Genomic DNA, 19,705 nt, shown 5'->3' with positions numbered 1-19,705 from the left:
AGCAAGTTGCTTTCTGAAATATACATTACTGAAACATTAGATTGGTAAAAATGTATACAGTTGCCTCTACAAGTCTTGGAATGTGACACATACATCTAACAAAGTTTTGTATTTTTACTCTCAGGATCATTGCAAGATCAAAGACAGGACTACAATGCCTGATGTGGTGACATTGCATTCCAGTGTTCAACCAACAATAAGCTTGTTACCATAATTCCTTCGTCATAACCCTGAGTGATTGGATACCATGATAACCAATCAATTCTTGCTTATTCTGATGCTCTCCTTTATCTGGCCAAATTGGGCCTTGCCTTTTACACCTGGGAATACTGGGAATGTGTTTGGAACGGCATCTGAAAATGATGGAAGGATACTCCATCGTTCCAAACGAGGATGGATGTGGAATCAATTCTTTCTTTTGGAGGAATACACAGGAAACGACCATCAATATGTTGGCAAGGTAAGGTTTCAATCACCTGCTTCTGGTTGTTTTAATGCAATCTTGACAATGTAGGTACTGTTGTACAATGCCATATACTTTTGCTACACTTTGAATTGCTAGACTGTTTCAAGAAACCAGAATAACTATTCACTGGGGTTTATAGAGGCATCCTATTCAACCATAATGCACCTAACCAGGCTTTTACTGTTTGAAAATGTTTTGTAAAAACGACTGCCAGCTACAAATCCTACTATAGCAAGAATCGTGACGTGTCAATCAGTGTTATACGTTTTTAATCTAGTGAACCTTTAATTCAGAGTCCATTGTCAATGTGAAATAGATTATTGTTTGTAAAAGTATTAAGGGGGCCTCAATAGATGACCTACCAAGAAAGAATGTATGTCAGTTGCGTAGGGCTTTTTTGTAGGTTTATTACTTTCAGCAACCGTTTCAGGCATTGCCTTTGGACATCTATTACTGGCCTGACTGTAACTCATTAGTATGCATCAGTTGTACGTTTCGTTATAACATTTTTGAGTTTTCACATTCTTCTTCACCCAGACTTCATATACACACACATTTAATCGTGTTTATTGATCATGAAGTTTGCCCTTCAATAATGGGTGATATCGAGACCTAATTAGTCTCAATAAAAGCTAGTATTGATATGTAGGCAACTTATCCTCAAGACAACACCTGTAGTTCAAGAATGTGTCTCCTCCTCACTACTAATTGGTCGAATGAGTTTCTCATCCAAACTTCAAGGCAGCAAACACAACGTAACCACTGATCCAGTCATTGCACCCGGGGCTTATGAGTCTACCCTTTCATGGCTTTTCCTCACTGAGGCCTGTGTTAGCCCGACAGAGCCCTGATAAGAATCACGGAAGAGGAAATATTTTCCTGTGCTGTAACCCCTTCAGATCAGAGGAGCCTCTGTCAAGTCACCAGTGCTGCGATAGCGCATGGAGACAGATGCGATGGAGAAAGCCGCCGTTATCATCCTGAGGGAGGGAAATGAGGTGACTGCCGACAGCCAATTTTCTCAGAGGAAGCTGGCTTTCATCGCACGCCTCAATCCTGGGAGTAAACAAGTGTCATGTGCAGGGTTGAGTAGGGGGATATGACAACTTGCTTGGCAGAGAGCATCATACTGATGCGTTGAAGAGAACAGAACACCTAAAAGAGATGGAGAGAGGGGGAGACGATAAATCAATCAAACAGGCCAATGAAATTCACCTCATTGTCTTATGCGATGAGATGACAAAGCAAGCCTGACTATAAAGAGGCTGCCCATTGATGTGTCAGTGACTGCTGCATGCTGGCTTTCTTCCTGGCCCTTTGATGGTCTTTGGCACGCAAGTTCTCTGGCATGACAGCATCACATTCGCCAGCTCTCCACTCACCCAGTGTACAATATCACTCACTATTAAACTGCCAGTAAGACATGAGGCCGCAATAAATAATAGAGGGAGGGGGAAGAGATGCCCGCATGCTGTTTTACAGAGGAAGCTGTGGCGATCCGTATCAGTAATTCCATCAGTTTCAATCAAGTGTTGTGTGTGAGGAGTGCTAAAAAGCCTGTACTGTCAGAGAGGCACTTACAGGCCCAGCACAAAGCCATCAAAGACCTTGATGGCCTTTGTCGTAAGGAGCATTTAATGGCCTTTGCAGAAGCACTGTGGGCGGGCTTGTTTATTTCACATTTAATCAAGACCACCTCCAGTCTACCTGCAATATCCCTATCTGACTTGAACTTTATGTCTCACAATAACCATTATCAATCTTAAAAGGGTGACATGGAAAATATCCGCTTATTTTGCGTTATTTGTATTCTTTTTCAAGCAACTTTTATTACTGCTATGCGGTAAACTTGCAAAACCTCATGCAAAACGAGGGATGTGAAAAGCACATTTCTGTGTTGAGATTTTAAAAGCTTTCATAAATGTTCTAGAGATGGTCATGGAGTACAAAGATTGCAAATTTTTTATGCATTGGCAATAATGAAAATGCACTCACACATGGTCAAATTACACGTCTGATTGCGAGCTTTAGTATCTGGCATTGTCTTCACATTATGTAGCTATTCTTCTGGAAGTTGATTCATTGTCGATGTTAGCAGATATCTGTATATTTATGGCCCATAGGACATGTAATTGTCTTAAGTGTATTGGTTGATATGGTTGCTCTAGTTTCATAGTTACTGATAAACATAATTTAATTAATAAATACTGTGTAGTGAGAAAATATTATCTGAATCTAAACTGTTAGCCTGGTTTTTGTTGCCTGACCTGCAGAACTGCATATGTTGGGTCAGGGTAAATGTTTGAGACAGTTCCATGAAAACCAAGTCTTGATGTGTGTTCATGTGCTGTTACTTTCTTCACATTCTGTTTGTGAGGCAAAGGAAAAGAGAAGAGTAGGAAGCAGATTGGGCAAGAAAGGAGGAAAGAGGGAAAGAGAGACGGAGAAACTATAATGGTTCTGTATCCATTTTGGGTTATATTTTCCTATCTCTGCTCTGCAGCACTATGCAATGGCACAGACCTGACACGAATTGCCAATGAGTTTGTTGCTTTACTGACTGTTCCTCTGTGTTTGTGCTAGGGGATTTGACTCCTCAAGGTTCTCCTCTGTCAAAGGCTTCGTTTGTGATGCAAGGAGAGCTTCCAAATTTTAAATGAAAACAGTTTCACTGACCAACACATTCTCACGTTTTACATAAATCCATTATATTTTGGAAAAACACAATGACAACTTTACAGCACAGTTTTTGAATTTTGTTTTTCAATAATACATTGATGTTGCACCCTTACACACCCTATGTTCTAGTCTGAAACTGAATACCTTGTTGAGCCGTACATACTGTCTTTGCTTGGTGTTCAACTACACCAGCCTGTCTCTGGGGAGTCATGTGTGCATATGTTAATATACAACATATTGGAGCCTGGTCACCTGCATGTTATATCAGACACAAGAACAAGGAGTGCTTCTGGGGTAGATTGCTAGATGTGGAAAGCACACTCTTCACAGGTTGACAGTCATAATTTTGAAAATAACTTTGCAGAGACTTTTGCTAAGTTTCCAACTTTACCTTTTTTTTATAATCTCAGTCTTTAACCACTATACCCCAACGTTTCTAACCTAAACTCTATATTCTGTACACTAACTTTGCATGTAAACCTAATGCCTGATTAGATTGTCTTTACAGCATATTATGAAGTTAACCATACCCTCCATTAACCCTAAACTAACACTAGAAGCGCCAAGCCATTTTTCCCTCTTATGGTGCCGATAGGGGCCAAATTGGCCCGTGAGTCTCCAGACAAGGACATTCTGTCTGTCATTCATTTCTGAGTTGTAAGTGAAGTTGGTACTTCTGTTTTTGATGTGTGTGAGAGTTAATATTTGTTTTCTTCACTCAATAATTCAACCATGTACTGTACAGAATCATGAGTAATTTAGCTTTTCCCAAATAAATCATCCTCACAGTGAAATTATTTTGATTAGCTTGGACATCTTGTTAAAGGCATAGATAATTGAAAAGGCACTTATGGTGCCGTTAGGGGTCAAATTGGCCCTTGAGTCTCCAGACAGGAATGTTCTGTCTGTCATTCATTTCTGAGTTGTACGTGAAGTTGGTACTTTCGTTTTTGATGTGTATGAGAGTTTATATTTGTTTTCTTCACTCAACAATTCAACCATGTACTGTACATCCTTGAGCCCTGGTTGTCTATGTACTGCCCAACTCCAATTAGCGAACGTATTTGACAGTATGGCCTCACAGTTTTTTGCTGCCTTTGACAGTTTGGCTGTGTTCTTCCCTCTCACTTCATTGGTTATTGGATGAAAGAAAATGCCAAGTAAACAACATTTATGAGAGGAAACTGTAGAGCAAAATAAGAAATGTATGTATGTATGTATGTATGTATGTATGTATAAATAGTGTGTGTAAGAAAAGTGTGAGACACTGTTTGACATACATATGTAGATAACATTGTTTCACACTGTTCTTACACACGACCACAGTCATGGTGTTTTTCGAGAATCATGAGTAATTTAGCTTTTCCCAAAGAAATCATCCTCACAGTGTAATTATTTTGATTAGATTGGACATCTTGTTAAAGGCATAGATACTTGAAAAGGCAGAAGAAGCTTTGCAATCAGTTTGACAGAAGGACAAGCTTTTTGAAGCACGCAATCATGTTGCTTAGAAACAGGTGGTTTAAAAAAAATCAGGTTTTCTGTAAAAATGGGAGTTCACCCGATAGCATGACACAGCCAACATTGAAAAGTATCAAACGCAAATTAAGATATGATAAAGGATTTAGAATGAACCCTTGAAGTATACACATGTTTTACTTTGACTCATTCAGCTTTGATCATTATGTCTAACCAATACTCTCAAATCCACAGCTACACTCCAACATGGACAAAGGGGATGGTAACATCAGGTATATTCTCACCGGAGACGGGGCAGGCTCCTTGTTTCTGATTGACGAGAAGTCAGGGGACATCCATGCCACCAAGAGGCTGGACAGGGAGGAGAAGGCCATGTACACACTTCATGCCAAGGTTGTGGATCGAATCACAAACATTGACTTGGAACCTGACACGGAATTTAACATTAAAATACATGACATCAATGACAACGAGCCAAAATTTGCCAAGGAAATCTACTTTGCAAATGTCGCTGAAATGTCAGATGTTGGTAAGTAGAGGATCATTTTACAATTCTTGGATCCAAGAAAACAAACTAATAGTACTGCATACCTTGACTTTCAAAACTTGATAAGTATGAGTGGTGATTTTATAAAACAAACAAGGCTGAACCAGTTGAAAGACTAGGAGATTGAAGTTGTGTTACACTTTTGTGCGGAATTGTTTTATCAGAGTTATTAAATCTAAAGCCTCTACAAGTAGTTTTTGTGTGCAATACTGGAAGTATTGACCTTTTCATTGCTGACACTGTTGTTGTTCATACCATGTTAATTTGACATGTACAATCAATCATCCATAGTGAATTGTGATGCATTTTTGGAAGCCATTCTCAACATTTTAAATGTGGCTTGTTGCCCTCTTCCTTAATTAATACTTATTGTGTGTCATAGTTCAATGAATACTGCAAAGTGTTGTTAGCCTGATCAGAAAACTGCCGTAGCTCAGGTGGATGTTAGCATTTTAAGATTTTCCTGGTCAAATACAGTATATCATGTTAAAATGTTGCCACAAAGTGACTAGCCATGCAGGATGTACCTGTTTGTTTTCCAAACACAATGTGTAAACTCATGTACAGTACACTCTGCCTTCATGCTGTTCATCCATCATCAAGGCAGATAGCAATGCGGTGGGTTGTGTCATGTTTGAGGATGGCAGCTGTAAATTGCTATGAAATAGGCCCTGCCAAAAGATACAGTAGGTCACGGTCACCACACAAGTAACAAATAGCCTATGTGTTGAGCATGAAAAAACAGTTTAATCAAAGCATTCAACTATGAAATGTCCACTGCACCCCTTTTCTGTAATCAATTCAGGGTGTAAACACAACAGATGTTCTGGCTCTCATTAGTATGCTTGAAGACAGTCAAAACCCAGCCAGGACATTGCAGAGGTCTCCTGAATGCCAAGGGCATGCCTTTGCATGGCTGAACAGGCAACGTCTGGCTGAAGCACACCAAACATCTACATTTTATTTCTACTAGTGGTATACTATGCTCATAGAGCACAGTATACAAATATTTACATTTCTACCCATTACTTACTTTTGTTTCACTTGCAGCTCATATATTTTTGTAAATGGAAACACAGAGGTCTTCATTACAAAGTAGTTTGAAAACAGTCTCCAGTCAAAACAGATGTGAAGCCTACTCTACAACTACTGTTATTCAGTGGTTGCTTGGATATTATTATACATTACATCTTACCTTCTGTTCATCCACAGGGACATATGTTGTACAAGTCACTGCTACCGATGCTGATGACCAAACCTACGGCAACAGTGCCAAGCTGGTGTATAGCATTCTGCAAGGACAGCCGTATTTCTCTGTGGATTCTGACAATGGTAAGTAATCCAAAGGTAATGGGCCTGCAAACACTTCTGTTTCTGTCAGTTCTGTGTATGTATTATCCCCTACTTCACTCTGCAAATAGAAGCCTTGCAGTGCTGAATGTACTGGGTTTTTGAGATGGCTTACTCAGTGTTGTGGAGGGGGTTGGATATTTGTATTTTGGTGTATTTTGGTTTCAGATGGTTTAGTATATGAGTTAGATTAAAAATGTAGTTAGTGTAAAATAAATATTTCCTATGAAATGATGCAACATAAAAATGCACCGACAACATCTGATCTGTGAGATAAACACATGAACTCACAGTTTAGGAAATATCAATAATTAAATATTTTGCTTCTATCAAGGCACTATTCGGACAGCTTTACCAGGTATGGATAGAGAGGTGAAGGAGAACTACCAGGTGGTGATCCAGGCCAAGGACATGGCTGGACAGATGGGTGGGCTCTCAGGGACCACCACAGTCAGCATCACCCTTTCAGATGTCAACGACAGCCCTCCTCGATTTGCTAACCGTGAGACCTCATTCTGATTTATTTTGTATGGCTACTAAAGGCATCTACAGTACTACTACTCGACTGATTACAACTTGCATTAATTTAGTATAATAACTCAAAGTCTATGAAGAAAAATTTCGAAATAAGACCTTTATTTTTTATGAAGTCCCAAAACAAATGTTGGACATGTCAAAACAAATGTTGGACAAATGGCCATAAAAGCAACAGCAGTTCACTGTAGCTAAAATTGTCTCAAACGACCCAATACACACAAGCTTGGTTTGTCTCCAAAGAGGTGGAGGAACAAACATACTGAATAAACAAAGACACTCAGACAGTACCCCATGGCACAACAACTCTGGAATTGAACTTTTTCTTTTCCGCTTCTTTTCCTTAGACACATTTCGTCTCACCACTTTGGAGTCGGCTGAAATTGGAGGAGCTATAGGTCGAATCAAAGCTGAAGATGCTGACGTGGGCCAGAATGCTGAGATGGAGTACAGCATTGTGGGTGGAGATGGACAAGAAATGTTTAGGATTGTCACGGACCAAGCAACACAGGAAGGCATTATTACAGTTAAAAAGGTAAACCTCTATGTTCGCCGTCCAGTTGGATTTTAAGAGAGACCCATCACCTTTTCCTCAGTGATGTCAGCATCCTAAGATTCAAAAAATTTTCTGAAGAGCTGTTATTTTCAGAATTAGACTCATTCTGTATCATTATCTCTGTAAAAGTGGCTTAATTCTTTTCAATGTCAAGAGCTCCTTATTGCTCCTTGGATTTCGTGAAAGAATCTGAAAGACTATTGAAATCCAGCCTTAGCTTCTCTCCTCAGAGCCAGGTCAGTCTTTTCAGTTCCTTAGCCAATTATGCAAATAGCTGAACTTCAATGAACAGAAAGAGATACTGTACTCTATAGGTTCAGACTGAGATTAGAAGGGACACCCTGATAGCATTTCTTTTATGTACAAAGGTGTATGGGATGAAGTACTTTGACTTGCAAGTTAATAAATCTAGATACTCCAGGCCCGCAGTGAACACGATAATGCAGTGTTGGAAATAGGAAATAGCTCTCTTTAGCACTCTCACAAAGGTGCTGGTGATATGAGGATTCTTCTCTTGAAGCAGGCTCATAATTCATCTTACAGTATTACAGATGAAAAGTTTGAAAGTTTGAAAAAGATATCTTGCTATTTCTGAAGAGCAGAACTCTACATCACAGTGTTGCATCTGTTTGGCATGATGTGAAATTCAAGCAAAGATTTAAAAGAAAACAACATAAAAACACAATGATATGTTATCTTCATTTCTGTCTCACAACATCAGCAACTGGATTACGAGACCAAGAGGATGTATGTGTTCAAAGTGGAGGTAAAGAACACTTATCTAGACTCACGGTTCATCCACGGGCTGCGCTTCAAAGACGATGCCACAGTGCGGGTGACAGTGGAGGATGTGGATGAGTCTCCAGTGTTCAGCAGGAACCCTTACATCCTGGACGTGCATGAAGATACGGCAGCGGGCAGCTTTGTAGGGGTGGTGTCCGCCAGAGACCCTGACGCAGACAACAACCAAGTCAAGTGAGTTACCCAAGACCCAAATAGAACAGGTCAGGTTCAGCAAGTCCTAATTCTTGTGGTGTACTGCTCTATTGAAATGTGCTCAGTACAAATCAACAGTAATGCCTTCACTCAGTCATGACACCACTTGTAGCCCTACGGCAGAAGGCTCTTGCGTGTCATCTTTGCACGTCTAGTTAGGTAGGGTTAGGGTTGTGTTACCTTACAATACTACATCGAAGATGAGAGATAAGGAAGCAATTAAGAGTCATTTATTTGTTGACTAATTATTGAGAGACATTTCCTTGAGTTGAAGGTTCAGGCAAGGATGTGATTGCTGTAATTAGAATTGTTCATGACCCAAACCCATTGTTCCAGCACCAATTTGTCACGATAAAGAGGCAAATGGAAACAACAGGAAAACTATTCGCCGCACAGTCTGTTCACAATTCAAAGTCTCCTCTTATCACGGCTTTTTTGGGTGGAAATGTGTCCGCTTGGCTAAATCTAATCCATCAGTGTAGCTGTGTGTCAGTGTGAGTAGGGAAGAAAAGCAAATTATTCATGGTCCCTCCTGGTGATTTCCCTGTGGAAGATGGCGGCCCTGTGAAGTGAATACAGACACTGTTTATTTCCTAGAATTATGTAAGCCTGGCGAGCAGCAGCACAAAGTCAAAGTGAAAGGAGTCTAATTTGCTCTATCGATTCACACGGCTCTGCTCTGCCATTCCACACATATGGCGCCTGTCTGTCTCCAACATGGAGATATGCCATTCTCTGTTCAGGCCGCATGCAGTATTGTGTTCCATATTCAAATGTCAGTGGAATATGTAAGTTGACAATGATAAATGACAGAGCAGTATGAAGGACGTGATATTTCCCGACAAAGCAAAGATGCATGCTTTTAGATCCAATGCTTGAGACATACAAATGTAATTTCTCCTGTATAGTCTTTCAGTGTAATGATATCAAAAACCACTTGAGAAAACAGAGTAGTAAGACAGAGAGGGATATTTTGAGATTTTCCAATGTAGCGTTATCATTGGAATCTATGTCTGTCTTTTGAAAAGGTTTTTCCTTTCTGTTTGCAGGTACTCTATAGACCGCCATACAGATCTGGAGAGACTTTTCAACATAGATTCGATCAATGGCACCATTACAACACTGAAAGGACTGGATAGAGAAATGTCCAAATGGCATAATATATCTGTGGTTGCAACTGAAATCAGTGAGTTTATAATTCTTCTTTTATGAACTTTACTTTGACAACAATCTAACAATAAAAATCTGATTTTTGTCTGTTTACCAATATGTGTTTAATCACTGTCCAGATAATCCTCGCCAGACCACTCGAGTCGCAGTTTTCATCAAGGTCTTGGACGTCAATGACAATGCACCTGAATTTGCCAAATCATTTGACACGTTAATCTGTGAGAATGTCAAAGCAGGACAGGTTGGTTTAAGCTATTTGTTCATGAAATAGGATAGGGGTTATTGTACATTACACATTGATTGAAACCAGCAGTCTACCAAAAGGGCAATAATGCAAAAGTTAAGTATTAGTATTTAAGCCTCCTTATGTATGTGTTTCCTCATTTTTCTGTTGCTTTTCTGTGTGCAAGGCTGAACGAAAAAACATTATATGCATATTTACCTCTCTCACCAGATTATTCAGATGATAAGTGCAGTGGACTCAGACGAACCCCTTGTTGGACATAAATTTGTATTCAGTTTAAGCAGCCCTAATCCAAACTTCACGATTGTTGACAAAGAAGGTAAGCCACTTCTTTGAAACTTTACTGTAGGTTGTGCAGTTATCTCAATTACAGGGAAATTATTACAAATCACTTTGGGTTTATATTAAATCTGTTATCTACCAGAGAGAACACTCAATTTGAGACAACATGAGAACTGCATGTCTTTAATTCATCTTTCATGATAAAAACATGACTTGATTGGGACAGTGATTGATATGGGATATGAGTGTTCACGAAACAAGACAAAAGTAAAGTTTTCTAGGTAATGCTGTTCAGGACAAAACTTTCCCCAAGTTGATAATATTTTTACTCTGCCTCAGACAACACGGCAGCCATTTTGACACGCAGGGGAGGCTTCCGGCGGCGAGAGATGAGCGAGTACTACCTGCCGGTGGTGATCTCAGACAACCACTACCCCATACAGAGCAGCACCAGCACTCTGATCGTCAGCATCTGTGCATGCGACAGCAAAGGCAACAAGCAGTCATGCAACTCGGAGGTGCTGCCATTCTCTGACGGCCTCACCACCGGAGCCCTGGTAGCCATCTTGCTCTGTGTCATCATCCTCTTGAGTGAGTAGTAATCCTGGCTGTAGCTGAAATGGCAGTCTTTTGTATATTAACTCTCACATGCAGTTTCTGGTGCATGGCAAACGGATTCATCCGAATTTTGAGGCAATGTTTTTGAGTTCTGTTCAGCTGTCATTTTCCTCCACTATTTCAGATTCCTTTGTAACTAAATTGGAGAGACGGCCAGGTCCACAGTTAACTTTGCTGTTCAGAAATGCTTCAGACTATCTACAATGGTCTTGTTTTATAAAACACATGAAAATAGGACCCCTTAATAGGACATTGCTTTACATATTTCGTGTTTACATACCTGGTAACCCCCCCCCCCCCTCAAAATGGTGCAGTGGATGAAAGCTGCTTTTCATTAGTGGATAAATCCACTTGACAAAAAGGCCTTTGTGCGTTTTCCTGCTAAAGTAGGTCGAATGCTATTTCCTGACTTCTTAAAGCACCACTTTAGCCCCTTTGTGAGCTAATGCAGTATGTAAAAGCACACAGACCAAAACAGTATGGTACATTTTACATTTCCTCAGCAAAAAGCAAAAATATGTTGGTGCATATTTTAAATGGCACATCAATAAATAATGCTTTTCAACAATCGTTGAACCTCTTGTGACCATGCACAACCTTGCTCCTGTCTGATCATCATATATCTCACTTTGCATGATGATGCCATTCATTTACAGTATACCACCGAGTCATGATACTGACCTAGTGGCAATAATGATACCCCTGAAAGTGTGTGGTTGTGTGTGTGTGTGTGTGTATGTGTGTGTGTGGGTGGGTGTGGGTGTGTGGGTGGTGGAGGGTTTTCACACAATGTACAATCCTTAGCACAACATTCAATCTGATCATCCTTTAACAGGTCCTTGTTTCCTGGTTGCCATCTGCCTATAATCATGCAAACACTATAATCCAACCCTAACTGATCCGGTGCTGGCAAATTAAGTATTGACATCCTCATCCCCCCTTTGCCTTTCCCCCCTCAGTTGTCTGGTGCTGGAGAAATCTGCTCACGCAGATTGAGTGTGCTGAAGGTTGAACCCCATGCTCGCCTCTTGAGCGAAATATCATGACATCTGCTCATTATCCAACACTCTTCTCGCTTGAACCCCTCTGACAGACTGTCTCATTCACCTCCACTCGCCTCCAACAGGCTGGGCACTGAGCTGGAACGGCTCCTCACCACTCCACTCCTCTCCTCCTCCTCCTTTTTCTCCTCCACCTCCTCCACTTCATCGAAGGAATTCCACGTCTTGCCCTCTTCACAGTAGGGGCCGGTCCGAAAAATAGACTCCTTCCCACAGAGAGAGCTTTGTAATTAACACCTGGGTGGGAGGCAGGCAGAGCACTACAACAGCACCCGCTGAGAAAGACGGGGGACCAGGGGGATGCTGGTGAGGAGTAGAGAGGCGGGATGTTGTGGCCTGTGCCAAACGTGGAGGAGAGGGAAGGCTGCTGCCCGTTTTTTTTAAGTGATACAAGACTCTCCCTTATACGAATGTGCTCTCTGGTATTGAGTTCTGCTATGCATAATGAGACGTTTAATTGTGTGCTCGGGTATACAGCGGAACTTTGACACTGTTCTTTCCAGCGACATGACTGTTGCAAAGTGACATAGCAGTGAATGAATAAATGTGGAGCGGTTTTCTCCTCTGAATGTTTTAAATCAGGAGGTGGGCCCCAAAGGCAATGCTGTGGAGCTATTTGTAATGGCAAATGTTGCTTTTACTCCTATGTGCTTCAGGGATAACACTTATTTCTAAGCACACATCTATGTTGTCTCATGTTGCCCCCCCCCCCCCTCTTCTTTTGTACCATTTTTTCTTTCTCTCTCTTTCTCTTCTCTCTCTTGTTGTATGTTTCTGTAGTGATCGTGGTGCTGTTTGCCTCCCTGAAGAGGCAGAGGAAGAAGGAGCCTCTGATCATCTCCAAAGAGGACGTGAGAGACAACGTCGTCAGCTACAACGATGAAGGGGGCGGAGAGGAGGACACTCAGGCCTTCGACATCGGCACGCTGCGCAACCCGGAGGTGATGGATGCTAACAAGCTGCGCAGGGACATCATCCCTGAGATGCTGTTTCCATTTCGGAGGACATCACCTATAAAAGATAACACAGACGTCAGAGATTTCATTAATGGTCGGCTCCAGGAAAACGACTCCGATCCCACTGCGCCACCTTACGACTCCCTTGCCACCTACGCATATGAAGGGAGTGGGTCGCTGGCCGAGTCCCTCAGCTCGCTGGAGTCTTCTGCCACAGAGGGCGACCAGGAGTATGATTATCTCACCAACTGGGGACCGCCATTCAAAAAACTGGCCGAAATGTATATCGGGAAGGACTCGTAGAGAGCGACTTGTGTCAAAATATCACACTTCTCTCGCGTGCACACACACATACTCCCTTCAAGCCATCAATGTGGATGATAAAGTAGATATAAAAACATTATCTCATAACTGTTGACAGCTCTCACAGTTTTACTGTTTTATGGTCCTTATCAGTAAAGATGCCTTTGAACTTTAGGAAATTTGTGTGACCAATGGTGTGGACAATGTGTTTTGTAATTGGGGAGACCGATAGTAGTATTGTATACTATTAATGTTTATTGAGAGGGACAATTAACAAAAAAATAGCTTTTTCTGGCAAAAAATAAATAAAAATTATGTACATGTATGAACTGTTTTTAATGATGGACCATCATTTATTCTATTTGCTATCTTTGTTTGACAAACATTGTTCATGTGAATGGTTGGTGAGGTTAATTGTCAAACTGTGGATTCATTTAATCATAATAGGCGTAAAATGTAATGAGGACTGTACATTGTAGGATTTGTCATACACTGAATTCTCACTGTTTGGATGCCATGTCATATTGTTTTATATTTATATTTTTATACTTATTTTATTAATAAAGTTTCGAGAGAAAACAAACCCATAAACATGTTGGTGTATGTCTGCAACTGCATCTTAAATGTGTATTAAGTAGCGCTTTTGGAAACACTTTACACTATGATTTCATTAAATTATATGGCAATAGCCTACATATTACAACATAGCAGTTATACTTAATTTCGGTTGGATGGTCTGATATATTTTACAGGTAAAAGTCGGTATGGGGGAGGATGGCCTTTCCAAGGGTAAGTGGATATTACATATATCTTGTTTTTGGGACACAGTCTTACCCCTTACACCCTTCCCCCACTTTCTACTTTCTACACTTTTGTAATGACCTACACTGCCATCTGTTATTTCAATTAATTACATAGGAATTCCTATGTACGTACAATTACCTACCTATTAAATACCTATACACATTATTTTATTTTTTGACTTTAGTTATTGCATGGGTAGTCAATGTTGCATTGTGACCGTAATGTTAAGGCTTACATTTTTTTATATAATCCAAGTCTTCATTCCAATTGAAATGCCATATTTTTGGGAGATATCAATGATTCATTTCTCGACTCGATCTCCATGGGACCAGCAATGGAAAGCTCTGGGAGTGAAAATGTGAATCTATCCTGAAAATGTGAATCTGTGCCTATCCTCCTCATACAGGCTTACCCCTCATACCGAACACTACAGTATCTGTTCTGCTGAACCATTGCATGCAACCTTATCCCTGAGCCTGACCTATTACTTATCTATGTAGGGAATACATATGATTATTGGCAAATGTTTAGCAATCTTAAGAAGTGTAACGCTTGAACACTTGAACTTGAGCTTTGTCTGACGAAAATACATATTCTTACAAATGGGAAACATCATAGAGATTTGGGAAATGGGAAATGTTCCTAAAGATACAATCAATGTGTACTGTACCATGTAGACAGATTATACACAATGTGTCAAAAACAATACAAGCTAACCTTGAATTATCTAATTTTCTACATTTTTGGGGGGGAAAAAGAGCATTGTCCATTTGACTGATATCTAATCAGGAATCAGCTTGGGGTAATGGAACAAGCATGATCCAGCTGTGACTCCAGAGAAGGAAGATAATCATAGAGTGCTGCGTTCTACCATCAACTTTCCTCTGACAAATACTCTGCCCACTGCATAGATACTTTTGCTTGTTCCATTTTTTAAATAATTGACACTGCTAAATAATTTAATGCTGTATTTATAAAGTATTCACAGGAAACAACTATATTTTAAATGCATATATTTAAATGTAGTTACCTAGTTAGATGTATATAGATACAGTAGATGACTGAAATCAAATTCAATCTTGCCAATGCAGAACACTCTCTTTGAAACATACAAAAATCAAGGACGGAATCATGAAATAAATCTCCTCCCTTATGCAGCTCAATCTAAACTATGATCATTATTAGTTTTCAAAATGCAACAGTAAATGCTCATTCAGTCTGAGAACTTGATCACAAATTAAGGACATGTTCAGATATTGCATTCAATTGTTTCTTGTTTTAGAAAATATGTACCATTTTTAAAAACTGTTTTACAGCAATTGATTTCAAAAGTTGAAATGCATTCTCTGTTTCCTTTGTATGCATGAAAACTCTGTACACATTTGCAGAAGACTGAGAAGAACAATGTAAACTACCAAATATTACGATACCGTGACACTGTTCCTAACAGTTACCTGCACACTCACTAAACATGAAAACAACATCTCCAAAGTTGTCTCAAACCAAACAATTCACTTTTAACATTAACAACAACATAATTAGGAAGTTGTAGTTGTGATACAGTGTCTTGTCAAAGAAGTCAATTTGTTTTATATATTGCTAAGAATAAATGCACATGGGGAACTATTCACAAATTGACATTTTCACATTCTGTTTTAAACAGACCAATTTGTGTGCAATGAGTAACACCACAGGTTACAATAATATGATTTACAAGGCTTGATCATAAAGGACATGGTTCAGATTGCTTGAAATCATGATATCAAGCTGTTGACTCCAATCAAGATCAGTCCCCACTCTAGCATTTTCTGGAGATGAAAGAGAGAAGAGGACCACATTTTAAAGAAGCCGTGACTTCAGGGATATGTGGTAATCATTTAATCACTGAGTTAATGGCGCATCACGTACATGTTTCACATGGTGTGCTCACCCAACTGCAATGACCCGTGTGGAGCATTGAACTGTGGGAAAGGGCATCTTTCCTCAGGGTCTCAGCAAGATATCAAAGACAGGAAATCCTCTCTCTCTCTCTTGATTCTCACCCCCAGGCATAAGTGGAAGGCAGCAAGATGACTGCTCATCACAGCTTGTCTGATGTAGCAAAAGCATTTGCATGTCATATGGAATAATACATGACGACCCCCCCCCCCAAAAAAAAAAAACTTGTGGTGATATCATTTTGTATCACGGGTGAGTCCAAAGCTGCTCAAACTACATGAAAAGTATTGATCTTTTGCTACATGAGACAAGCTCTTTGATGAAACAAATTATTCTGTTACCTCAGGTTATTGCGGACATTTTCTCACATTGCTTGTCAAGTTGTCATGTGTGCAAAGTTTTTGCTTGGTCGCACCCTTTTATACTCTATAATCCCATCGTTAACACTTCAGCGCAAAGTGTGGGCGTCTGTTCTCAGTTTTGAAGCTTCCATTGATCGATTCTGAATAGCTTTGCTATTTTTAATACTTCGTAAAGCCACATCAGCAAAAAGATGCTCAATTTCCGTTTCCGTCTGTACATGAAGACTACGCGGTCTCCCTTACCGAGAACCTCCTCCATGTATTCCCACCCAACTTGTACAGCACAGTGCCCATACTCTTCATGAACAACGTAAGTGTGAGTGATAACTTCAAAAACTTTGGAGGAGATGTTATTGTACCCCCTGTGAAGTAGGCTGAGAAGCAGTGTTACATGCAACAATTTATAATACATGATGTTTTTTATTCAGCAGGTTTGGTGGGTGGGAGGAATACTTCTGAGGTTGCCGTAGCAATCAATAATGCAGGTGAGCTATTGACATGTGGATGGAATGTGACAGGCCAGGGAGACCACCTGAGGCACAACCCATTGGGGAGATTCCCAGGTTGTTCTGTGACTGTGTGTTCTCTATTAATAGGTTAAAAACTCACTTCAGTGAGCTACAAGAACTAGAGATGAGTGATTAACCTACTGATTCATCAGGGACTGTACCACTGAGTGAATGAAAAACGACTGCCTCAGTGTATTCCTTTCTTCGGAGAAATGGGAGGAATTGAGAGCTTTTCTTTCAGTTGCTGGTCATTTTTTGAAGGGTCACTATACTGTAACTTGTGTTTGAAGCTAGCGAGGTTGGCAATGTTTCATCCTTGAGAATTACAGTACAAGCTTTGGGCCCATTTCAGCTACAGTAGCCTACAGTATGTGCTTCCTCAAACTAATTAACAAGTCCTCAACTCTCATTCTTGTTTGTGTCACATTTACAGGGGGCTTTTAGGGCAAGGATGCTGCATCATAAATATATGCCTTTTGCCCATAAAGATTCCCTTTTAAACTTGACAGTGCCTTCCCAGTGTTTTTCACTGCATAAAAGTCATCCTGTGTCATAGCAAAGCCAATTTTCTAAGACCCAGGCTGGTACTGTCAGGACTGGGACACTCAAAGTGTGCTGATGAGAAATGGCTTGGATGATCCACCCGTGTCACCCTTTTTGGAATTTTATGGTGTGTGAGAGTGGACTGGGACCTCTGCCAGATCAGACCAGTGATATGACAACGAGCATAGCTGGTTTATTAAATTGAATTTTACCAAGTAACTGCAGTTGACTTGCCCTAGCAAGTAGCATGCATTTGCCACATTGCGGTTGAGCTATTTAATACTAAAACATTACCCTATCACCATCATACACAAGGTTACATTTCAATGCAAACTACAACAGCTCAACTGAGTCAAAACAAAGAAACAATTCCTTAATTAATATTACACCATGAAACGGCAGTGAGAATGTGTAAACTATGAGATAATTATTATTAGCTGATATCAACAAACCTATTACATCAATTTCAAGCACTCCTTTGAGGTCAAAGCCAACATTTTATTCACACTAAGAACTAAGCATACTTCATTATAGTTATGTGTGTGAGATTAAAACAATTACCAATCAATTTTGAGATTTGCTAATATTGTGATAACGCTCTTCATTTGCACTTCTCATTCAGGACTAATTGAAAGCGGCAATTTCGCACATATTATCCCAATTATGGACAAAGATATATCACAATTCCCCACATTTGGCACCATGGTTAATCCCTTTGAAATAATGGCATGAATAATGCAGTTCCAGTATGTAATGTCATCCATGACATCACCAACAAGACTAAATGAATGTGAATCCGTTAGGTAAACAGGCTATATGTTGTGTTATTTGTTAGGCAGGTGGACATGCCATAAAAAGTTAGATAACACAGAGACATTTCTACTGAAAGAGGGCTCGTGAGCATCTAGGGAATACATCAAATGTGTGGCACGCTGCCTAGTTTCTTATAATTACAAAAGGAGAAAGTTCTGAATAGGCATCTTAATGACCAAGAAAATTGTGGCATAATTCATCAACATCTTGGAGTGAGTGGTGTCCTCATAGTGAGCAGTGTCTTTGTTGCAGGCAGCGCTCCACGGCAGAGTTAAGTGTGTGGCTATTCATTGCATTTTTGATTATTATAAGCAGTGCTAGCCAGTTATGCCACTGCCAGCTAAAGCTTATGGAATGTCATTCTTACAGTGGGGATAAACATCAGTACAACTGAAACAAGTCAGAGAGGAGAAAAATAAGTAAATTAAATTAAAAAAACGAGTAGAAAGGAGGTGAAAGGGAACGATTTATGTAATTTGTTGACTTTCTTGAGATTAAATTCCTTGGCATGGCAACATACTACCAATTACTAACTGCTGCAACCGTGCCTCTAGCAAAACTGTGTAAATCTATGGTTGTCAGATTAATTCCAGCATGTACAGAGTTAAAGTATTTCTTTTGCACTAAATATACTGAACTTTTTTCCAAGCTGGAGTACGTATTTATAATCAAATTTATTGTATAACCAATTTGGCTCAATTCTGCAACAACATATAGTTTTATTCTAATAAAACTGTAAATATTAAGAAATTATATAAGCATGCAAGTAATCTGGTCTAAGAGGAATAAGATAACATACAGGAATTTAACAGACATTGCACATACAATTTTTCGGTAATTTAAAGTAATTCTGAAAGTTGTTATAATTTTGGGGGGGAATGAGTAATAAACATATTTTTAAGAAAGCAGTACTTACATATTACTTGGTATTTGGCACCATCTTCTGGAGAAAAAAAAGAGTTCTCATGATGAGTCAATCATTTATAATGTTTATAATTGTGAATAATGTATTATTCATAATTTGTATGGAAGGGTGTACCATATCATCCTAAATGCTAACAAAAATGTGTAAAGGTGTCTCTTTTCTGTGATGTTGAAGTTATGACAACTCTCTGTGGAACTGCACTATGCGTAATAATGTACAATGTGTGTCATTCAATGACTGCGAATATTTACACTTTCAGACATCCAACCCAGTAGGAATAGCAAGCATCTTGTAAACTATGCGGGGATGACCTGTTTGATGCATAAAAGCAACATTGAATGTCACCAAAAGAGGGCAGCAAAGATAAGCACAGAGATGATTAAAAAAAAGAACTGTTCATTGAGCATTTATGAAATTCCAAACATACCTAAGACGGTGTTCTTTTGTAAAACCAGTTGACAGCAACAATGTCAATCAAAGCCATACAATATCATGTCTTCTTTGAGGCATAAAAACTTAAGCTTTTGTAAACTTGTTGGTAACTGGTATTATACAGTAAAAACCAAATTA

At 39.6% G+C, this 19,705-nt stretch overlaps 1 protein-coding gene across 1 annotated transcript; it reads left to right on the top strand.

Moving 5' to 3' along the window:
* The first annotated feature begins 247 nt into the window (after positions 1-247).
* On the top strand, positions 248-13,685 carry LOC146274997 (cadherin-10-like). Its single transcript, XM_084702672.1, has 11 exons — positions 248-460; positions 4,859-5,153; positions 6,384-6,503; positions 6,856-7,023; positions 7,403-7,590; positions 8,333-8,586; positions 9,657-9,793; positions 9,897-10,018; positions 10,232-10,340; positions 10,643-10,894; positions 12,763-13,685. The coding sequence occupies exons 1-11, from the start codon at positions 248-250 to the stop codon at positions 13,239-13,241; spliced, it is 2,337 nt and encodes a 778-aa protein (XP_084558798.1). The 3' UTR covers positions 13,242-13,685.
* Positions 13,686-19,705: the final 6,020 nt, after the last annotated feature.

This window comes from Hypomesus nipponensis, chromosome 8 (genome assembly GCF_054491055.1).
Source record: "Hypomesus nipponensis isolate SF chromosome 8, ASM5449105v1, whole genome shotgun sequence".
Classification (NCBI taxonomy): Eukaryota; Metazoa; Chordata; class Actinopteri; order Osmeriformes; family Osmeridae; genus Hypomesus; species Hypomesus nipponensis.
This window is presented reverse-complemented; position numbering and strand designations above follow the sequence as displayed.